Here is a 22,827-nt window from a genome sequence, read left to right as displayed (position 1 = left end):
CAAAAACAAACACATCTTCAAACATATTCACTCTGATGTACATTTTCTGACCTTATTTTGCTTTTAAAAAGTTTTCAATAGAATGCAAATCTTAAGAAGTGTCACAATACAGTGTTTATATACACACATCTAACCTGTACCAAATTCTGTAGGAATTAAGCTCATGAGGTAATGTCCATTATGTCTTACACTCTTACTCCTATTTTGCTGGTCCCGGGTCAACTAACTTGTCTTTTACAGAAGAAATGCTCTATAATGTCTTTCACAGATTGCTGCTGACACAGATGCCCCAGTAGTTGGCCTCTGCTCTTGAAAATGGGGTCACTAGTCCTTCATTCTAGGTGTCAGAAAAGAGCCCGCTTTCTGGACCAGACTAAATAGCTTTAGCAGTGCCTCCTGTGACTTTTGGTGACTGTTTCTGCATCTCCTTGCCTCTCTTTCTCTCTTTCCTTTCTGTTTCACTCTTTCCTTTCCTTTACAATTTGCATGTATCAATGTCATATTATGTAACATATGGACATGTGTAGCTAAATGTAATATTAACATTGACAAATTAGTGCTTTGTTTTTAAAAGGGAAGCACAATTATTTGATCTCTCTCTCTCTCTCTCTCTCTCTCTCTTTCTCTCCCTCTCTCTCTCTCTCTCTCTCTCTCTTTCTCTCTCTCCCTCTCTCTCTCGCTCTCTCTCTCTCTCTCTTTTTCTGCATTGGATATTTATTATTCTAATCCCATGTGAGAAAAAAAAAAACTGTCAGAAGTGGAGAAGGGAGAAGGAGGCGAGGAAATCATTAAAAATGAATATCCAGAAATATCAGTGATGAGCTCATGTTGCTGGGTGGTCACTGGTGGCAGTACACCCTCCGTCCCATCAGCCCGCTCTCTTGAACAAGTGCTTCCCTCAGTCCTCTCACAAAATAGGTCATTTTTTATGAGTGTGAAATTTGCTTGAATTAAATATCAATTATATGTAAATCAGCCCATCTGATGAGGTTTAGGTCCAAAGCATCGGGGGACAAATAGCAAACATCAAATGATGGCCGCGTATATTTTCACTATCTGTAAGTCATACGGTAGCTAGGAGATATGAGCGGCAGGGGGATGAGATCAAAGCCACGATAGCATCAGTGCCCTCTCTTCTGGCTGGATGGCGCCCGTCCACCGCGTGCGCGCGATGCTCACCGCAGTTCTCCTCGTCCGCTCCGTTGGCGCAGTCCTGCACGCCGTTGCAGTGGCGCGGCTGGGGCAGGCACACCGACAGGTTACCGCACGGGAACTCCCCCAGCGGGCACACGTCCGCCACCGCGAGCGTGACGGCCGGCTCCTCACCGGATCCCTCTACAACGAGATACTAAAGCATTTCTAACTGGGAAGGGAGAGGCAGAGGCGGAGGGAGAGAGAGGGAGAAAGAGGTAGAGAGAGAGAGGGAGGGAGAGGGAGAGAGAGAGAAGGTGGGCAAAAGAGGGAAGGAGGGGAGAGAAAAGGAGAGAGGGGGAAGAAGGAACCGTTTGGCTCCTCACTCAACCCGTCTGAAGTGACATGCTGAAATCATGGCATGCTGGAGATAGAGATAGAGGTGGAAAATAGACAGAGGTGGAGAGAGGGTGAAAAGAATAAAGGGGGATGGACGGAAGGGGATAGAAAGAGGGAGGGACGGGAAAAGAGACTGACAGAGGGGGGAGCAGGAGACACACACACAGAGAGAATTCTTCTAGCTGTCCCAAGTGCATTGTGGGAGAGACCACTGGTATCCCCCCCCTCCCTGCACACACAAACCTTTGAAGGAGGCACATTGACATTGACATATTAAGATGGACTTAGCAAGCTTAAGTGCAATTAGCCACAGACAGGGAAGGAGGGGGTTTACAGAAGATAGCACTTTCTTCCTCTTGATTACAAATACTGATTTAATTATCTTATGTTCCATTGAAACAAAATAATAAGCATGTTGTGCACACAAATTTGTAAATTATAACAAGGATGTGCAATTTAACCTCTGATCTCCTCTCATATAACATCTCTCAGCAGATAAATTAAAATTGAATTAAAGTCATTAGAATTTTTTCTTCCTTGATATTAGCCTGAATAAATGCCAAATCATCATTTTATTGAATTAAATTATTGAAGACAAAGATGAATGATTAATTGCATTAAATCGTAAAACCACATTTTGGATTCAGGCCCATCCCCATGAATCCCTCTCTGTCTTGAATGCAATATAGGGGAGATTGTTATTGCACCTGTCTGAAAAACCTAGAAAATCTACATCACAACACATGTGGGGGGGGGGGGGGGGGGGGGGGGGGGGGGGGGGGGGGGGATGGGACTGGAGACAAAATATCCCCTTCATTGTTATTCTGCCGAGACATCAAAATGAGGCAATGACAAACAGGTAGAAGATAGTGTAGTTTGATGTCACTATTACTAATACCAAAGCAGAAACAGAAAAAAACTTGTCACATTTAACTTGCTCTATGAATATACTGTATCACGACAACAATAATTCAACTGACTTTTAAAGTCATTCAAATATTTGTGTGATCTGTATGAAAAATGTTCTTCATATACCTGGGGCGTGCGTAGGATTTTAAAAACAACCTGTCACAGGGAGCCAAAAAAACAAAAAAAAAAAACAGAGATTGCCATTGAGGACCTGAGGTCCCAGATAGTTACAAAATCTAGGCAATGAGGATAGTGGATGTAATGAAATAAATTACGCTTATCCATTTGTATGAACTCAAACTACTGTCCCTTCTAAATGACAACACTGTTGTTGACATGGCAACCATGTATACGTGCCAAGACAGATGTGTTCAAATGTGCAATATGATGAAAGCAAGTATAATTTGTTGAATTACATGGCATATTCAAGATTTCATTTAGAGGCAATCAATTTTTCTTTTTTCTTTTAGATGTAAAATACTATATGATGATAATTGACTTGTGACCCTGACCAGGATAAGTGGGTATAGATAATGGATGGATAGATGGATGACAATTGGCCCCTGTTATAGAGTGATAAAAATAAATTATTGACACCTTTTCAACAAATTTTGGTATATTATCAACTTTGATGGCATATCATCAGTGAAATGGCGGCTCACATTTGAGTAGCACATAGTGGTGATCTAGGATCAGGCCGGTATTTTCATAAAGAATTTGTGGCTCTTTTCTGAAGAGCAGAGCGTTTAAATTCTTATTTTAAAAAAACATCCAATTTCACATAAATATAATGCAAACACACATATACAGGTTCTGCTACATATAAACACACACTCATAATGCATACATATTTTAAGCTTCATGAGCTTCGGTAACCGGCGATGTCATTGGCTCCAAGGTGTCTCTGGCATGTTGCTGTCAGGTCACATGACTGATGGAAGTAATCCTCAACAATGATCCCATTTCTGCCACCACTCGCGTGACCTCACAGCCTCAAGACCTCACTCCTGGCCCACATTTGCATGCATCCGCCTTTATGGGTGGGGCTTCTGTTGGCTCCGCATAGAAAAGAGGAAGTGCCTTTCATATGCAGTTGTGGTCTAACGCATAAACTACAATGGACCAAACGGCAGGATTAGTTCTTATCCATTCATCATATCACTCTTGTTCAACTAAAGTAAATCTCTGATTGCAGGTTCTGAAGCTCTGTGGTGATGACAGGTATTTGTGAGCAGAGAACAGTAGGGTAGTGGTCAGGAAATTAAATTTATGTAAAGAGTACTGAACACTGTGCCCAACTTGGTCTTGAACACCACAATATCTCTGCTTCAGCTTAATGACTATATCATTGCAAATATGTACATTATTGTGATTAATCATTTTGAATTAAATAATAAATTAAATGTTTCTATTTATTTCTTAATTACCAGATTTGTATTTTTTTTAAAATAGTTTAAAAGGGACAACTGAGAGAATTTGTCTGTTTTACACATTGGAAATCTAACAACTGTAATTGGGATTTAAAATCCGTAGCTGACAGTGTGCATTGATGTATTGCCCACTATTGTTAAATCTAATGGCTTCAAAGTTTGGGAATTACAATGCATACTGATGCACAGGTTATTACAGACTGCTGAAGGGTTTCTGTGTACTGGTTTAGTCAGGACTGCTGTTCTTTTTTTCTTTTTTCTTTTTTCTTTTTTTAAATTTGCCACTCAATGTCAGGCTGAACATGTCCAATTTCCAACCTAATTTGTAATGTGTAAGTATCTGAAACTGCAGCCCCAATTAGGGAGATTGTAGACATCTGTTCTCCTCTGGAAAACACGTCATGTTGCAAGCCTGTTTGTTTTCATCTCAGACTATGGCTAAGGTTGTATAGAGTGGAGTCAGAGGAAGACCTATCATATGTGGCTTTGACATGCAGTCTACGTGTGCCCGATATTGAGAGATGACACAAGGACCCCTAACTGACTGAACCTTGACATACTGACCTTGCATACTCCAGGGTGAAACGTTCACCAATCGCGCAACGCCCTTTTGAGATACTGGCCAGTTGGCACAGTCTAGATCACACCCGAGACCACACGGCTCATCCTTGCACCACAGCATGGCCCCTTAACTGAATGAGTCACCCAGCCAACTGCTGGCTTTCTGAATATCCCTCGGAAAAATGCAATAGTGAATCATCACTGTGAGAGTGAGACTTTGTGAACCATAAACTGGTTCACAAAGTCTAATCGTACCACAACAAGGTACGATTAGCCCCCTGAGTTAAGCACCAATGTTCAAAAGCCGAGGGACATAATCACACTCTTGTAGTTCCTTAACGGTCATGTCGTGTTTTATAGCAGATGCTAACCTCCTTGCCGATACCTCTGAACTACTAATGTGCTGGTAACCAGTGATGGTATGAGTCAATAAATTTAACAGTGTTTATACACATAAACTCTGCAGGCCATTAGAGGTGAAACTGAAATGCTTTAATGTTTGGATCAGCTGGACGATCCCATGATTAATGTCAGAGTAACATGCTGAAATTGTGGGAGGGGGGTCAGAGGAATCCCAATACATGCACGCCCTTTGTTTACACTGACACCGGAAAACATATCCCCACGGCGAGAGTTATAAATATGTGAAATAACTTGCCGACAGTCACAGGCGAGTCAGGGCCTCTGGAATCCTTCAAGGCCAAACTATTCACGAAACACGTTCCATGCTGATTACCGGCGTTGAGCTCTTATAGGACATGCATTTTACCTCCACATTTAGTAATTTACCCAGAGAAACTTAGAAATAGCAAACAAAAAAAACAGTAAATGATACTTAGTTATTACTGTTCTCATCTTATTAATTACACATGATTAATTTCCAAGCAAAGGGAGTTGACAATTACTTCAGTTTTAGTGTTATCTGGACTTTTTATCTGGAGATTGCCGTTTAATCGCAGTTGTTTAGACAAAGTTGCAACGGGTTCCGCAACTTACAGTGAACCCCTTGCGGTCTGATATACACAGATGGGGGGGTTTCTATGAACTGGTGTAGGGTGTTGTTGGGGTCCAATTGGTTTTCTAAATATCCCTCACCACCTCACACTTGTGATTCACACATTGAAAGCTGGTACCACGGATAGCTGGTCTTGCAAAGGAAATGGTCTTTCAGTACCCTCAGTATTTTCAGTAGTCCCACATGACTTAGTACAGTCACCATTGGAAGAAAGGGAATAACCCCACTTCTAGTCCTCTTCTGCAGCCCATCTGTATAGTTTCAAGGCAGTTGGTTGAAAAGGCTGTGTTCTGGAGTTTCTCGGCTTCAGTCCACAGGGGCTAGACTGGCAGGTTTTCCAGCCAGTGCTTCATAATCCAGGAACTCTTTCCACACAGAGAGGAAAACAAATCAAGACAGACTGGGAGATAATCTATGGTGGCCCATTGCGACCATGGTAAAATAAAAATAAATTGGTTTGTGATGTCGAAAAATATGCAACATATCTGGTTTTTTGATTTTTAACTTTTTTGGCTGACCATGTCTATTTAATTTATGATGGCTCATTCTGACTTCAGTATGATTAGGGCGTGTCAAAATTCAAATGAACAGCCACAACCTTCCATCACACGTATTAAATTAGAACAATAATAATGAACAAGCGCAACTGCTAAAACTATGTGTGTTACTGTGTGCTGCTGCTCTTTTCACCAACACACTTCATGGTGGAGATTAACTTGTACATTATTGTGGTTTTTTGATATCCCGAGGTTGGAATCCAGAGGTTTTCATCTTGCAATCTCAAGAAAACCACCTTAATAATATTAAAATATTAAAACATGTATCTAGTCATTTTCATACAATAATTTGCTCATTTAGAATTTCTGAAATAGTACCACCCTAGCATCAATGAGTCATCGTAATGTCCAGCGCAACCAAACTCAATCAAGACCATAGCTCAAAAAGGTAGCCTGGGGTTGAATATCTGAATACATACTGGGTTGTCTCAGCTTGCTCATTGTACTTGGAAATGATGCATGCAATAAAACCATGAGCTACTTTTGTTCCGTTATTCCAGTGAGCTATTTCAGTATATTCTCTCCTGGGCAAGACTCCTAAACCCTGCTCCTGGAGAGCTGTGGGATATGCTGGTTTTTATTGTTAATGAGCACTTTTTTGGTCAATTAAAGCAGTTAATTACACAGCCTGCCCACCTTAACCTGCCTTTTAAGGTCTAAATTGCTTGTTAAAGAACAATACAGCAGACTCTGTGGCCTTCGAGGACCAGGGCTGGGGAACCGCGCTCTCGAGTGTGGGTGGATTAACCTTTAAATGTTCTCATACTGGGGTAATTGCTAAGTGATTGTTTGCATTCGGCAGAAAAAAAACAAGCTTCCCTGCATTCTCTCTTCAAAGAAAACCTAGGCTGACAGTTCTGATACCAGGTATTGTATCCACATCACAGAGCAAAGCGATTTTTGTTTCTTTAGAGTATCTCTGTGTTTTAGAGGCAGAGGCAAAACCTTCCCTAGCCATTACTGTACATGATTAAGTAATTAAGGTAAACAATTATTTGGGTAGAGTAATCCTGAAGATTACTAGTCAATATAAGTGAATGGGTTGTGATTAGCTGTTATTCAGTCATCACCATTATTATTTTCAGATACCTTGTTATAACATGAGAATCAATATGCCACAACATAAAGGATATTTAAAATACTATTTATGTGCATGAGGAAATGTTTATGAATGTGTGTGTGTGTGTGTGTGTGTGTGTATGCATGTGAGTGGATTATACAAAAATAGTACATGTAGACACAATGAATAACTTGTATTTCAAGCGTGTAAGCTAACTATTATATAAGTCAGCCCGTCACAGTGTAAGTTTTATTCTGTACAGAAAAATGATTTAAAACAGATGCACAGAACCACTCTTCCCCTCACAATCGTTTATCATTTCACAGCCTCACCCTAGGAATGACAAAAAGCCATCTTTGTCAAGTTCACGTGTCTTTTAAAGAGTTCTGTTAGCAGAACAGGACACTGTGGAGTAGTCACAGAAGATTCAGTGACAATAGGAAGTAATCCATTTTTTTTTGTTTGCAATGCATGTGATAGGTTGCCAGGACTTTGTGGAAACAGAGACTTTTGATTGTTCAAGACCAGGCACGGCATCAGGATACACGCACTCTAGATGACAGGCAAAATGAAGAGATCTAGATGTAGTGAATTGCTTGCTCTAGTATTTTGGTTTCTCATAAAAAAGGCAAAAAATAAATTCACACTTTTTCAGTCTGCAGTTATTTTAATCTGCCGCATCCCCAGTGGCTTTTGGCAATTTCCCTGATTTGTCGCAGTAACTTGGCATATTCATACATTTGCAGCAGTCAAAATGAATCGCTTGCCTGAAACATAACTGATTAATTCTGGAACACTTGTTAATGATACAAATGGTATCATAAAAATGATATACAGCAAAGCAAAACTTTTCTATGTTTCCATATGCCCTTTGGCTTTATTGTCAGTTACAGGCTGGTTGCAAAAATAAATACATACATAAAAAAACAGATGGCAGAGTGAGCTGTCATACAATGAGCAGTCAATTACTCACATTTTTTAAATCAACCAAGATACTGTGCTTACTATTAAAAAAAGAAAACAAAACAGAAAGCATGATGGTCGTCAACAAGTTACATGTCTGCTTGACAGCTTCCATTAGAGAACGTGGCCATTAAAAAGTATTTATTTTGTTGTCATTTTATTTTTAGGTTTGTGTTCGTTCCCCCTGTCAAGCACAGATGGTAGCCTCTCACCTTAATTAACCATGACTCAAAGAGTAATTTATTCATTAATCACTCAATAATCTCTTCCCTTCCTTTGTAACAGGTGAGCTGTTCTGATGCATTTGCTCATATGCAATTATTTTTTACCTGATCTGATGAAAGTTAATGTGTTTTGACTCCCATATTATTATTATTATTATTACTATTATTATTATTATTATTATTATTATTATTATTATTATTATTATTATTATCTTCATGGTTTGACAGATAACAGAGCTCTAGGGAAAATTGAAACACTCATAAAACAAACCCCCCACAGAGCTAATCATCAACATATTGAATTTCATCTTCCTCAAAGCTCTGGCTATTTCAGTCCACAGCACCATGTCACTGCGACCAGCATCACTGTGACCAGCAATGTCCCATATACATTCTCATTCCACCTTTCCCCGCCTGTATTACAGTAAGAAAAGGAATCCTAATCTCACTCCAAATAGTTCTGCATCTCTCCGTTACTCTGTTCATCTCCCCAAGCTACTACTACCCTGTAATAAATTTTTGTTGGTTATTATGGGATGCAATAAGAGACTTACCTGCGACTGCAATGAGGGCAGTGAAGTGTGTCAGGATGGAGAGAGGAGACATGGCACCGGCGTCCTGATAATCCACACTCTCACTGGGCTGGCGGAAACACGACTGGCTGAGGAGCTGATTCCACGCGCTGGCGTTTTCACAGAGACGCACGCTCAAGCTCCCGGCGACCGCTCACTGAGCACATGCACTCTCACTGAGCACATGCACTCTCACTGAGCACATGCACACTCACTGAGCACATGCACTCTCACTGAGCACATGCACCCTCACTGAGCACACGCACTCTCACTCGCCGAACACATGCTCGCACGCAGAAAGCCACGCACACACATTGCCTTGCACTGACCGCGCACTCACGTACATGTACTTATTACGCTTACCATAACACAGGCTGGAGCACTAACTGCACACACACACACACACACATGCACAGTTGTGTAGGTTTCGTTTGAACATTGGGGCGGGGACACATTAATTCGGGGGTCCAGGAAATTTTTAGCATCAAACACAATCATTTCCTGCATTCTGGTGAATTTTTATGCACCAATTTGTTCCTTTTCTGCATCAATTTAAAAGTACTCTGCTTCTTTCATGTTTTCACTGGGGGGGGGGCAAATGCACGTGTCCTATATATTGAGGGGGACGTATCCCGTGCATCCCCCCCGAAGTCTACGCCTATGCACATGCACACACACACACACACACACACATACACACACATATTCATGCATTTACTTAGGGTAATCCCTGTCGCATACACTCACATCCACTCTCACTCTGAGACAGACAAATTCCAGTGCCTTGCTTGTCTTATATAAACATATTCCACAGGGTTTGATTTGACTTCCCTCTTTATTCATGCAATGATAACTATTCAAACAAATAGATCAATAAATAAAAATACCTTCACAGCCAGGAGAACCAGAGAGGGAATATAGTTTTGTCTCGCCACATACAAGCTGTTAGAATCAGATTGAGAGGCAAAGTTCATAGTCTGATTCAAGAAGAGCACAATGACATTTAAGGTGCTTGCCTGTTCAAAATGACCCAAAAGGCAAAGGTGTTTTCAGTGTGAATTGGGATGAGATCTCTGTAGCTCCTAATATGTTAGGCAGAAGTGTTTGCTTTTTTGATCTAAACTGGGTTTTGAACAACAATAGAAATTTATGGGCAAAAAGTCTCCTACAGCTTCTCCTACAGAAAAGTACCTGAAAACGCATGAATCACATACAGAGTGCCATGTCAATAATAATTTTTTCTATAGACACACATTCAAAATTGCTGTCTAAAAAGGTTATTAACTATAATAACAGCAGTAGAACTAGCTATGTAGATGCTAGAATGCTAGGAATGTACGTAGATCTCAGAACAGGAGGAACTGATATTATGTAAGACATGTCGATGGCAAGACTGTTCGATGGTTCAGTTTTTTTTTTTTTTTTCACTGGTTCAGTCAGACTGAGTGGTTTGACATTTTGTCTTTGACTGCTCTTTGGTAGTTAAGACTGTAGGTAATGATTCAACTTCTGTGGAAGTTTAGGTTGACATCTACTGGCTGAAACATGAAGCGTCCTGTACATACACAGCACCATGTCCAGTGTTAATTCAACTCTAACAGAGTAAAATTGAGTCCAATAAGGACATTATGTACTCTGTAAGAGAATATTTTATGCTGAATATTTCACTGTGAAATACCACAGCATAACATCAAACTCTCTCATTTATTTTATTTATATTTCATTTGTATAAATACTAAAATAAAACACGGACATATATTTTGTATCTCTGGACAATTGAGGATTATGCTTTTTGTTGTTGGTTGTGCTGGAGATTCAAATCCATCAGAGTTAACTCATAAAAGGGGAGACGCAATGTTCACTCACATCCTGAAGCTGTTTGAAGAAGGAAACAGACGCAGGCAGGTACATGGCTTAAGTCCTGCCCGCTGGGGCAAAGAGAGAGCTCGCTGGGGAACGCCAGACTGCCGTGAGCACCATGTGCAATGCAGCTCAGCCGGAAGTCCTCCGGCAGCACGTGCTAGCGCGTATGCGTCACGGAAGGCCATGGGCTATAACTTCGTTTTCGCTGCTAGCAATATCTCCGAAAATGTATTCTATATGCGGCTGGCGTGGTAGCCAGTTTTCCTTTGAAAATTACTTCTCCGATGAAATCGTCCTGCTGCCTGCCAGTCACTCATTTTCAATTCACACGGTGAAGCCATTTGGAACTGCAGCTCATCTGATTTTTTAAATCTGTACTCCCCCCCCCCCCCCTCCCCCCCCAGCTAACACAAATATAGAACCTGGGCAGATTCCAACTGTCTGGCAATATGGGCCATTTGGAATTCTAAAATGTTCGTGACCTTCAAAATATGCTTATGATATAGGTATGCGCAGTGTTTGATTGATTGGTTGGTCTTAAACTTTGAGATTGGTAGCATGGAGGATCTCCTGTAGATGAAAGTCGCCTATTTCTAATGCAAGTGATAATGCATGCCCAATTACCAGCTAAAATAAACAGTAAACTAATCAGCATGCTAGTGATTTCTCATTGTTTACGCAAGTATGTTACAACTGGATATGTGCAAGGTGTAATGGTGTGCTGTTGTTTCAGCTAATGTAATGACAAATTTGTATTTACCACAGATGTACTGATGAGGCAAAGGGACTGTGCAAGCTGCTGAACCTGATTTCAATAGAACAGTATTATTTTCTGGGAATTTCCACAGACTTCTAGAAGTACTCCGACACATGTGCTGTACGCATATGTATTTTCCATTCTAGCCAGTTTTTAAACATTAAGAAGTAGATACTAGTGGGTTGATGAAAAAAAAAAATGTTTGTACAGTGAACAGTTAAAATTCCTCAAACATTACTACTTTGATAAATTCAATATCCAAATCTTTTTTTTTTTTCATTTTCTAAATAGATTCACATGTAGATTGCATTGAAATATGATTTTTTTGGTCTTCAATTACAAACATTTAAAAAAAAAAACCTGGAGGGTGGGGGGTGGGGGGGGGGGGGGGGGGGGGGGGGGGCTAACTGCTAATACATCAAAAGCATCAATTATAGTAGTTGCAGTGAAGGACACGGCTCAAGCTTAATTTAACCACGTGGTGAAAAGCTGAAACTTTGACAATGTCCTCTAAATGTGCTTTTTATCTCCTACATTTTCCAAGTAATATTTCTGCCAAAAGCCTAATGCTAAATCTGCATTATAATGCGCAAAGTTATACGCTTCACTTATAATCATGATTAGGTGAATAATTAGCTTCCTCTTTTGATGCGTCCTGTGGTGGCATACATGATGAGTATTTATAAATAGTTTTCCTTGAATAATTGATCAACAAAAAAAAAAGATTAATATATGTAAATATGTAGTATACACTGCAGAAGGAGTAAGCTGCACCCCCTGCAACCCTGACCAGGAACAAACAGGAATAGACAATGGATGATAGATGATGATAGATGATGATGATGATGATAATAATAATAATAATAATAATTAGCACAATTTATGAGTTTTACATGACACAAGTTATCTATAAGTTGTTCAGGTAACTGTTGTGGTGATTGTCTGATCTGCAATCCTGGAAATGTGTGTCCAGTGGTCAGTGGTGACAGCACATGTCAACACTGCCCCCGGACTCTGCGGGCACCCCTCCGCGGGCACCCCTCCCCTTGGGAGACGTGAGCTGACGTCTCCCTCACATGTTTGTGAGCAGCGGCAGGCTTATCTCACCACGCACCGCCGGGTTCGTTTCAGCCGCTGTTCCAGATACGCTGCGCCGTCCGTGGGGAGTTTTCTGCTTTGTGCAGACTGTCCAGGACTTTCCCTTCGGGTGAAGGAGGAATTTAGTGCGCGTCTCAAGAATTGGGTGTTTGGCCCAGGCATTTGTTACATGGCTGAAGGCTGCTCAGTTTTTTTTTTTCTTTTTTTTTTTCGTCTTTCAGGTTGACAGGTATGGGGGAGAGAGGGCACATCTTTTCTGCAGACGGATAAAAATGACAGGAAGCAACCTTTTCACCAGCTTATTATTGCAGATTCTCTAGCTCCACCAGATACTCAGGTTCACGATCCTTACATAGAGTGTCTCCCTACCCTCAGAGCTGAAACATTCCAAATTGCAGATCTCAAAATTCACACAAGGGGTATGACCAACACCTGTTACCAGAAGTACAGGAGCTGGTGATCTGTTGAGGCTAAACAATCAGTGTTACTATCTCAAAATGTCTTTTCTTTCCTAATTAGGAATGCTCACTAGCAAGTATCGATCACATGTCTTGTAGCTTCACCATCCTCTGTTAAGTTGCAAGGGTGCAGACCATTGCCTCCTCCAACATACAGTACACACAACCAGCTGTTGCACCTTTTCACTCTGTAACCCACAAGTTGAGCTGTGCAGCAAGAGAGCTGCATGTCATCCACTGCTGTTACAGTACATAAGCCTGCTATGTGACGAGGGTAGAGTAGACCCTGCTTGCGTCGTAGTTGGCACTATGATGAATTGTGCACCGGCCCAATTATGACATCGCACACGGCCAGCACTGCCACGGACTGCAGGCACGTTTATTGGCTGAAGGAGGCCATGTTATAGCCAGAGGTGGGGCTCTGTATTTGCATTTGTGTCCATGTCACAAGCTGATGGAGCTGAGAGTTAGTGAGTGTACTGGAGGCAAGGGCTTTTTATTTCATTCTCTCACCATGGAGGCTGTTCACACTAGTGCTTCAAAAGCTCATCTGTATAGTAGCGGCAGACTGAACTCAATTTATCTTGTATTTGTCTGAGGAGGAGGGGGAAGAAGAAGAAGAATTGTATTAATTGTATCCTGAACCTGCCCCCCCCCTCACCCCCATTTTCACAATTAAATGAAATTGTCTTAAACAGAAACTGGCCTCCATGTTGAACTTCTCTTATCGAGTGTGCAAGAATGTTTTCCTGCAAGATCTAGTGCCCACTTTCTCTCCCTCCTTTTATGTGCAAGGATAAGTAAGGAGACAAGTTACTGCCTTTCCTCCACTCACCTACAAGTGTCAAGGGCTGATCTGTTAAAGCCACTGCCAGGCAGTAGAGACAACAAAGAAGTAAGAAAAGCAAAATATCCCCTCTCATGCAATCACAGTGAAGTATATTGTCTGGCATAATTGGATGGCAGTGTAGTATAATGGGTAAGGAGCTGGTCTTGTAACATGAAGGTGTAACATCCAGTATAAATGGATACAATATAAATGCTATATAAAAAGAAATCTGGATAAGAGCATCTGCTAAATGCTTGTAATGTACTGTACCTTTAAATTATTTAACTGAACCTCTGTGCGTTATCTCTTGGTTTGCGTCAGATACCATAAATTACATGATAATTTTTCATAATGTTTCAAGAACATACGAATCTCAGGCATAACAGCCTGCTTTTTATTTATGTTCAACAGTCATCACGGGTGAATCATTATGCTAAATTAGAAAATAACCCCTACCCCATTCATAAATTCATTCAGTCATGCGGATGGATGCTGCTGATGAATAACTAGGTACTATCTGAGTCCACACAGCTTCACTACACAGCATGTAAGCACACTGAACATCACATCAGGCACTGAAGAATTCAAACTAATTATATGCAATAGTTAATTTATTCACATTGCAGTACACTGCAGGACGGATGATTTGCATTTCATTTTAAAATTTGTTGTAAATGTATGCCATTCTCAATAACCTGCTTGTGGACCTCATTTCCTGGTCTTAAATTTTTAAATCTCATTTCTCAGTCCATTATTGCAGCCATAGCTTTCAATACTGTGCTAGTAACTAGTGTGTTGAAAGCTTTTACAAACTGAAATATCACATGGTACCAATCGGTACTACTACTACTGTTCTACACTACTACTGTTCTACACTACTACTGCAACAAAAAATAATAATAATAATAATAATAATAATAATAATAATAATAATAATAGATTTACATGCAGAACTGGGTTTCCAAACTCTAAGGTTATCGGTTTGATTCCCAGATGAGGCACTACAATAACTGTTGTGTTAGCTTAATTACTTCAGGAAAACAATGTCCAGCTGTACAAATACATTTTATGTAAAAGCAGATAAGCTGTACGAGTCACTCTGGATAGAGAGCATCCGTAAATGATCTGTAGCAAACACACATTGTCGTAAGCAGCCAGGGGCCTGGAAAAGCAATGCAATAGCCCCATCCTGTGGCTCTCAGAGAAAATTCAACTGACAACATATTTGGTGTGATGAGAAACACCCACTCGGTGAACTTGAATTACAAACATATGACCATAGAATGCCCTTCTCACACTATGTGACCAATTATGTGTTGTCTCAGAGGAACCCCAACACTAGAATGGACCCTGTCTGAGTGTGGAGGTCCTCACTACGCCAACTGAAGGTCCTTTTGCTCAGTGATTCCAAAATCTGAGCCCACAATCCAAGTAAGCCCAACACATATAATCTGTGAATCCGTTCCACCACTAATTGAAATGTAAATAATCAATACATTTTTATATAAATAGAATTTAAATGTGTTCAAAGCATATTGCGTGAAAGTGCTTGGAAAGTGCATTATATATGAAAAATAATTGAATTGCAAAAGCGTAATGCACTGGAAACATCATTAAATCATCAGCGACTCCTGAACCACATTTTTGGAACCGCTGTTCTAGATTGATGTATCAACCCTGAGAGTCGCCACATACTAAACCAGCTGCAGACTCCACAGCAGCTGCTGTCAGCTTAGTACTTGAGTATGCCATTTCCTCACAAAGTTCTCTCTGTAGCATTTTGACATTGACAAATACAAGATCTTTGCAGCACCTGTGCAGCGTTATCAGATGCATATAACACATGCAAAGAGGGGGAGGCAGGAGATCATGACCACGATGCCAATCAAACGTGTGTACTGCCCCCCAGAGGAAACTAAAAACTTTTTTTTTTTTTTTTTTAATAAAGGGGTCAGGGTTAGACTAGTATCTCTCCTACACAGCCATACAAACCCACTGTTGAGCATTGAAAATGCATTACATTTCAGCATTACAGATGCTTTTATCCACAGTGACTAACATGGATAACATTTTTATATACACAGCAAATTTATATGGCTGCATATTTCATTGAGACATTTAAGGTTAAATTTATAAAACCATCCCATTCGATGAAACAACAGAGACCACGGCATAAAGGCTTTCTTGGATGTCGCAACCGTGATCGATAGTTAGCTAAATCAGAAGTAAAATTATAGGATAAAACAACAGTCCTTTCATACTGTCGATAAGGTCATTATAAGTGGTGTATAAGCTTCCAAAGTGTGAATGTTGGCCCAGAGAAGAAAAAAAAATCTATTTTATTGATTTTATCTTGTGTAACACTGACCTTCATCCTGAGGCTTGAGCCCACTGTCCATTGGGGGTAAAGGAGGAAAGATTAGTGTCTAATTATTGGCTTGAAATTCAAATTACTGTATACTAGGTGGCGATATTGCCTTGTTTTGAAATATATAGCTCACACGCATTAAATTTCTTTTTTTAATGTGAAGCTTCCGCAATAAAACTTTATTTGTTCTGCGAAGTAAGTAGAAAGGTGCTACAAGTGCTTTTGTCTCCTTGTTCAAAGTTAGCTTCAAAGCACTATTTATGTCTTTGTACAAAACCAGATGTACTCTACTTGAACAAAACTCTCATATGCTTTGTATATTATGAATTATTCATAAATTATTAATCTGACAGCAGGCCCTTTGTACTCTAGTGAGGAGACTGCTTCTGAATGGAATGGCTCCATTGTCCAAACTCCAAACTAGAAGTTTTGGAAAAGACAAACAAATTTTATTTATTTATTTATTTATTTATTTATTTATTTATTTATTTATTTATTTATTGATTGATTGATTGATTGATTTTATAAAAACTGATCCCCTACCCCGTGGTTGTGCTTATTAATTGTCCACCAAAATCCATCCCTGACTTTTCAGAATATACTGACCTGTTGACACCGGCTCTGTTATGGTCTTGATTAAATGCTGAATAAATGCACCCAATGATGAGGGGAGGTGGATTTAGGCAACCCCACCCCAGCACACACACACACACACACACACACATGCCCACCTCTAAATTCACAGAGAGACTCACAAAGAGAAAGGACTTCAAGGCTTTGAATGTGCTGATTGTGACTTTCCATCCATCATAGCTGAGGAACAAAAGCACACCAGAACATACACCAGAACATGATTTTGGAGCTTCAAAAAGTGTTACAAAATTGCAAGCATTTGCTATCATATATTCACATTTTCATGCAATGTGCACATTTTGTTGAATGAGAACGGCTGTGGCAACATTTTGCCTGTGGCCTGTTCTGTTTCCACAGCGCTTGTTCATTCCTGCTGGGAAGAGCCGTATAATTAACTTCTCCCTGAGGAAACGTGTTGTCCGTTTCAGCTCAGACAACATCATTTCATTCAGTGTGAGATGTTTTTTTTTTTTTTTTAGCCCACTATCTCTTACAGTTTCTGGAACAAACATCTGCACCTGTGGTTTGGATTTAGACTGAGTGGGAGCAATTGTAACACCGTAAATATATATATATATATATATATATATATATATATATTCTTTTTTTTTTTTTTAATAGCTAGCCGTTTCACCATTTGTCTTGGCGGAAAAATGAATTCTGTCTCCCTGCAGTCTGAAACAAGAGAAAACAACAAGTTACTGTCAAAAATTGTTAAAATGATAAATCTAAATATAAATATATGAAATATACATATTTGGAGGCACAGATGTAAGTAAGCAATATGCATGAGATGAAAATGTATTATTATTTTTTGCATTGACTGAAGCCATTATTGACACACAAGAAACATAAAAATACTGCTTCCGTAAATGAAGATACAGTATTTTGGCGTGAACAGGGTGTTGTGTGTGTGTGCGTGTGAGAGAGAGAGAGAGAGACAGAGAGAAAGCATATTGTTAAAATTCTGTTTACAGAAATGGATTGAAGTGAAATAAACTTTTCATGTCAATACTGAACTGAAGCACTTATGCTTTATCCTGCATTTTTTCTGTACTGCTTTTACAAAGAAAGATTTTATCTGAAAGGAAATACTAGTGCCTTGAAAATGCTTTAAAAAACATCAAAAAGCTCTTTTTAATGGAATTCCATTTCTGACATTTCCCAAAAAGTATCCAGATACATATATTTTTCATCATTTCAGTTGTAGTGCCCATTGCATGGTTTGTTTTGAATCATGTGACTTATGTGAGTAAAGAAATACATTTTATACATTTATATGCTCTGATGGACTTTTGCTTTCAACTCCAATACTGTTTGTGTAATGTAATAACACATGAATAGGTTACAAGATGTTTTTTTTTTTTTTTTTTCCATTATGGCAAATAAAAATAGCAAGCTTTCAGAGAAATATTTTTTGTGTTGAAGGAAAAGCATAAAAACATTGGGGTTCAACTTAAAAAATTTAATAATTGACTGAAACTTTATTTTTAGGTTGCAAAGCTCTTAGATTTGAGATTTGACAAAAAAGTTTTCTGTGCTTTAACATTTGCACACATTTATGAGCCACAATTATTTATTGTACAAATGGCAGATTATAAAAAACAATTTCTAATTTGCATTTAAGCAAACCTGACCATGTGAGATTTCTCCGTGTAACTTTTTTAAACCTTAAAGTTATATGTGTGAATTTGTTAGGTGGCTTTAATGGTAAAACATTAATTTTGAGCCTTCTACATATATACCATTCTGTTAGTGTTTTACAGTTTTTTGCTGAATTAATCCCAGAAATTTTATTCCTGTTTTCACTTTTTTTTTACCTTTTCAGAAAATGACATAATTCTTGTTTTCTTTCAACAATAAAACAACAATTCCCAGAGATTCCCTTCACTCTTATTGTTATTTACAAAATAAAAATTGTAAAGCAACAGAAAAAATGTATTGGTTTGATTGGCTCACTAAAGTGTGTCCACAAAGAATCAACAGTTCTGAACACTTTTCTCCAAACGGTCTTTGTACTTCGTTCAAGTCCTTTTCACTTTGCTAGAAAGATGACCCCAATCACTTTTGAGTTTTCACAATACCACAACCACAAGATGACCGGTCCCATGGCAGATTTAATGGAAAGGGGTCCGGCCTTTTCCCAACACGTACCCATTAACGAGCCTGCAACAGCTTATTAATATTTTACCTCCCCGTGTCGCATCCCTTACGCACTGTTTTATGGAAGGGTTCACCCGATGTGTCTCAACATGATGTGCTTTTAGTAGAACATAAAGAGGCCTCCTGTAATGGACCGGAGAGTGCTAATGCAACCCGATAGCCCGTCGGTTGCGCCGGATTGAGCCTGATGGCGGGACGGCTAACGCAAATATCGAGCTGATGCACATGGGCACTCGGAGCGAGAGAGAGAGAGAGAGAGAGAGAGAGAGAGAGAGATTACAGGCTACAGCTCATCTCTGCCATGTGTTCCATGGGCCGAATAGAACACATTTATCCAAGCATGCCTCTGAAGGAAGCAGGTAAAATTCTAATTGCATGCAGTATGTCATAGTGAAAACAACACACTCCACAAAAAGAACACTTCCATACTGTTGTAGGTGCTTGAAGGTGCTTGATGGTGTGGTGGGGGCTGCTATAACAGAGGACTACCTACCTGCACCCTTATACCCTCCATCCACCCTGCGTTTCTCCACAAATGCTGTCTTTAACTTGTTTGTCCCCAAAATGAGAAAGTATGCCTGATGAGTCACAGCTGTTCCACCCCAGCGCTTGGAGCACTGTGGTTAAGACGCGTGTATTCCAGTGTTGCCATTACCTGTCGGCAAGCCACTGGCTCCTCTTTTCCATACCGCAGGCCAGTGTGACTCTCTCTCTCTCCCTCTTTCTCTCTCTCTCTTTCTCTCTACAAATTTTGTTTTGCTATTGGGATTGATTTTTTTTGTACACATTTTGTTTTGCTTTACTTCTTTTTTTGTGCTTTATTTTTGCTTTCGCCAGCTAGGGCAACTGAGGACAGTTTGCCGTTACAATGTGGGCAATTAGGGAGTGCAAGGGATTGTTTGGTCTACTCTGAGTTTAGAGAAGCCGAAGAAACTACTTGGTGAGGTTTTAGACTGTGGGAGGACACCAGAGAACCAAAAGGAAATACTTATGAAACTAGGAACAGGATGCAAACACCACACACTATGGATGTATTTCCAGGCAAACACTGCTGGAAATAGACTAAATAGCATTCTGAATCTTAACCATGACTGCAATTAGAGCAGATGCAATTCATCAGACACATGCTTATTGCGCTAACCAGTTTGTATGGGTGGCAGTGAGTAACATGTAATTACACTCTTCCAGAAAAGTTCCACTGAAGCATTGATGCATTTTACTTTATAAGGATTTCAGAGCACATTAAAAGAGAGCTTACAGCTTACGTGTGTGTGTGTGTGTGCGTGTATCTGTATGAGTCCAGTGATACATGTTTCAGCTGTCTGGCTGATGCTAGTGCATAATGATGTTCCGTGCAGATTAAAGACCTGTTTGCCATGCAGTACCTGTCGCACATGTGGACCCTTTGAAACATCCAAGAATTAACCTTTTTGAAGGCGATTTAATATTTTCAGATATAAAACCGTCAAACAGAGAACACCACGGAAACATATACAGGACTGCTGACTTATCTAAAGGTTATGCATTAAAATGCATAATACAGTGAAAGGAATGGCCACTTGGTGGCAGCAACATGCAAATGATACAGTTCAGTTGATGGAAATTTGCCATCGCTGTCGAGGACTTTACCTGGATAAATAAAGAAAAATATTAAATTTAAAACTCAAAGATGAAAAATATGTAATCACTGAAAAAAGTAAACAAAAGAGATTATTCCAGCATTGATTAGCTGCCATTAAAAAATGAATTTGGACACCCATGACAACCATGCACAGCGCAACAGACAGCTTTTAAAACACTGAGTAGTTTGTCCAAAATGGAATCGATGATTGTCACCATACATCTACATTTATAGATTGCTCTCTTGTGCCAACCCTAAGCCCTGCTACCCAACACCGCCCCCCCCCCCCCCCCCCCCCCGCCCCGACCCCTCCCCCCAAAAAATAAAAAATAAAAATAAAATTAAGTCATTGTTAGCAAACAGTTGTAGATTGGAATTTAAAAGCATATATATGGAGAGACAAACGTGAATGTGATGGTAATAAAAGGCATAAACTGCATATATAACAAAATCAGACAGAAAGTGGAAACTCGCACATGACAGTTTCGTGTAAAACTAACCTCTTGGTGAGACTTGTGCGTGGAGCCGACTCTATTTATTCACTCCTGCTAGCTTGGCAATCATATGTAACTTCTCTGCACAACCAGAATGTGAATGTAAAGGTTTGTTTGTGATGAATTCTTCATAATGTAAAAGCTTTTATTAAAGAGAATGTCAAAGCACTTGGCATGCTTCGTGCAAACATATCAGTTGTTACATTGTAGAATATGCATTGCAATATGTGCTTTATGTTTTCCTGATGCAAGGACAATGACGATAGTAAAAAAATAAAAAGCTTCCATGTAATTGTTATAGATGTGTTGAATCAGTATGAATCATCTCGAGAGAAAATTTCTCTGCACCTTTCACAGATTGATGGATTAGGCTTCATCTACCCAGGAAAGGAGTAAACATAGCGCATTGCTCGGGGAGCGCTGCCAATTCCTCCTCAACTGAGAGTTAAATCTGTGGAGCCTGGACCACAGATCATTTCCATGTGACTTCTCTCAGACATCAAAGCCAGGGAGCAATTAACGCATTTATTGATCAAAATACACACAGAGCAGTTCACATTTTGAGAGAAAAAAAAAAAAGCATAAGAAAATTACACTACCTCTGTCAGGCTGCTAGATACATGACCCCAGTCGGTTAATGGAGGAAGCACAAACCAGATTTTTGTTTAAGATCGAATAAGTGTACCTATGATGTGGTATGGAACATATCACAGCCAGTCTGTAAAGATAACACTTTTTTCCCTCCTGTTTTGAGCCAGGCTGCAGATTCCAGAAACAAAGTGAACATTTCATCTTGACCTTTTATTAATCTCTCTCTTTACTCCGAGAGGTCAAATCAAAAGAGCAGTGTTGGATGCTCGAGGTAAGTTCATTAAGTGGCTATAATATGGCAGAAATATGGCAACAGAGTTCTTTCAGTCACATAGGCAAAGAAAATTACACACGTGTTTATACAGCTTAATACTCTCAGCATCTTTGATTTGATGTGTTGTCTGACTTGAGCAATGAATGAAAAATCAGGGTCTATTTAAAGGGAAATTCAATTTGTATTGTTTTGTTTGCCTTGATAATACTTACTATTGCTAAATGTTGCTGTGTATTCTGTTCTTGTCATAATATATTTGTATGTCTAAATATAACTGAAGTTTAGTCAGTTCTCTGCTGAAGCTGTTAGTTCATGAATGTTTATTTTCTGAAATCCCCAAATACTCTGAGGCTGTGTTGCATGTTTTGTTTTGAAGTTGTGTGTAATGCATACAGAGGCTACTTGGGCCAAAAATACTGGAAAACCTCAACTATACCCATGAGCAAGCTGTGTGGCTGTGTAGGCATTGACTCTCCGAACAGCCGGAGGGGTTCGTCCTAAATGTAGGCTACTGGGGCATCAGAACTCCTAAAAAGCATTTTCATTCTTTTGTCAGGGGAGGCTGCAGACAGAAAGACACACAGAGAGTGACTCAAGCACTTTTCAGATGTGACCGGATTTTAGGATTGTTTACTGTTAATGATTCATTCCAAACAAGAAATAATATTTTACTTCCAAACAATTCAGCAGATACAGTGTGGCTCTTTTGTCTACAGTACCATGCATTCTGAAATAGTGCCAAGAAAACACTGACTACAATAAATGGATTAAGTAAATAAAAATGGCTGCTTGGATCCTTGGGAAGGGAAACATGCTTGTAACTGCAACGTTGTATCTTTGATTCCCAGGTGGTGCAT

General features: G+C 39.7%; 1 protein-coding gene across 1 annotated transcript in view; it reads right to left on the bottom strand.

Moving 5' to 3' along the window:
- Nucleotides 1-9,020, bottom strand: part of LOC118222716 (relaxin receptor 2-like) — a 33,413-nt gene extending 24,393 nt beyond the window's left edge. The window contains exons 1-2 of the mRNA XM_035408497.1: nt 8,804-9,020; nt 1,180-1,335 (exon numbers count right to left, since the gene is read on the bottom strand). Of these exons, the coding sequence (XP_035264388.1) occupies nt 1,180-1,335; nt 8,804-8,855 (208 nt within the window). The 5' untranslated portion in view covers nt 8,856-9,020. The remainder of the gene's footprint in view (nt 1-1,179; nt 1,336-8,803) is intronic.
- Between the last annotated feature and the right edge of the window lie 13,807 nt (nt 9,021-22,827).

The sequence above is a fragment of the Anguilla anguilla genome, chromosome 3 (assembly GCF_013347855.1).
Source record: "Anguilla anguilla isolate fAngAng1 chromosome 3, fAngAng1.pri, whole genome shotgun sequence".
Lineage (NCBI taxonomy): Eukaryota > Metazoa > Chordata > Actinopteri > Anguilliformes > Anguillidae > Anguilla > Anguilla anguilla.
This window is presented reverse-complemented; position numbering and strand designations above follow the sequence as displayed.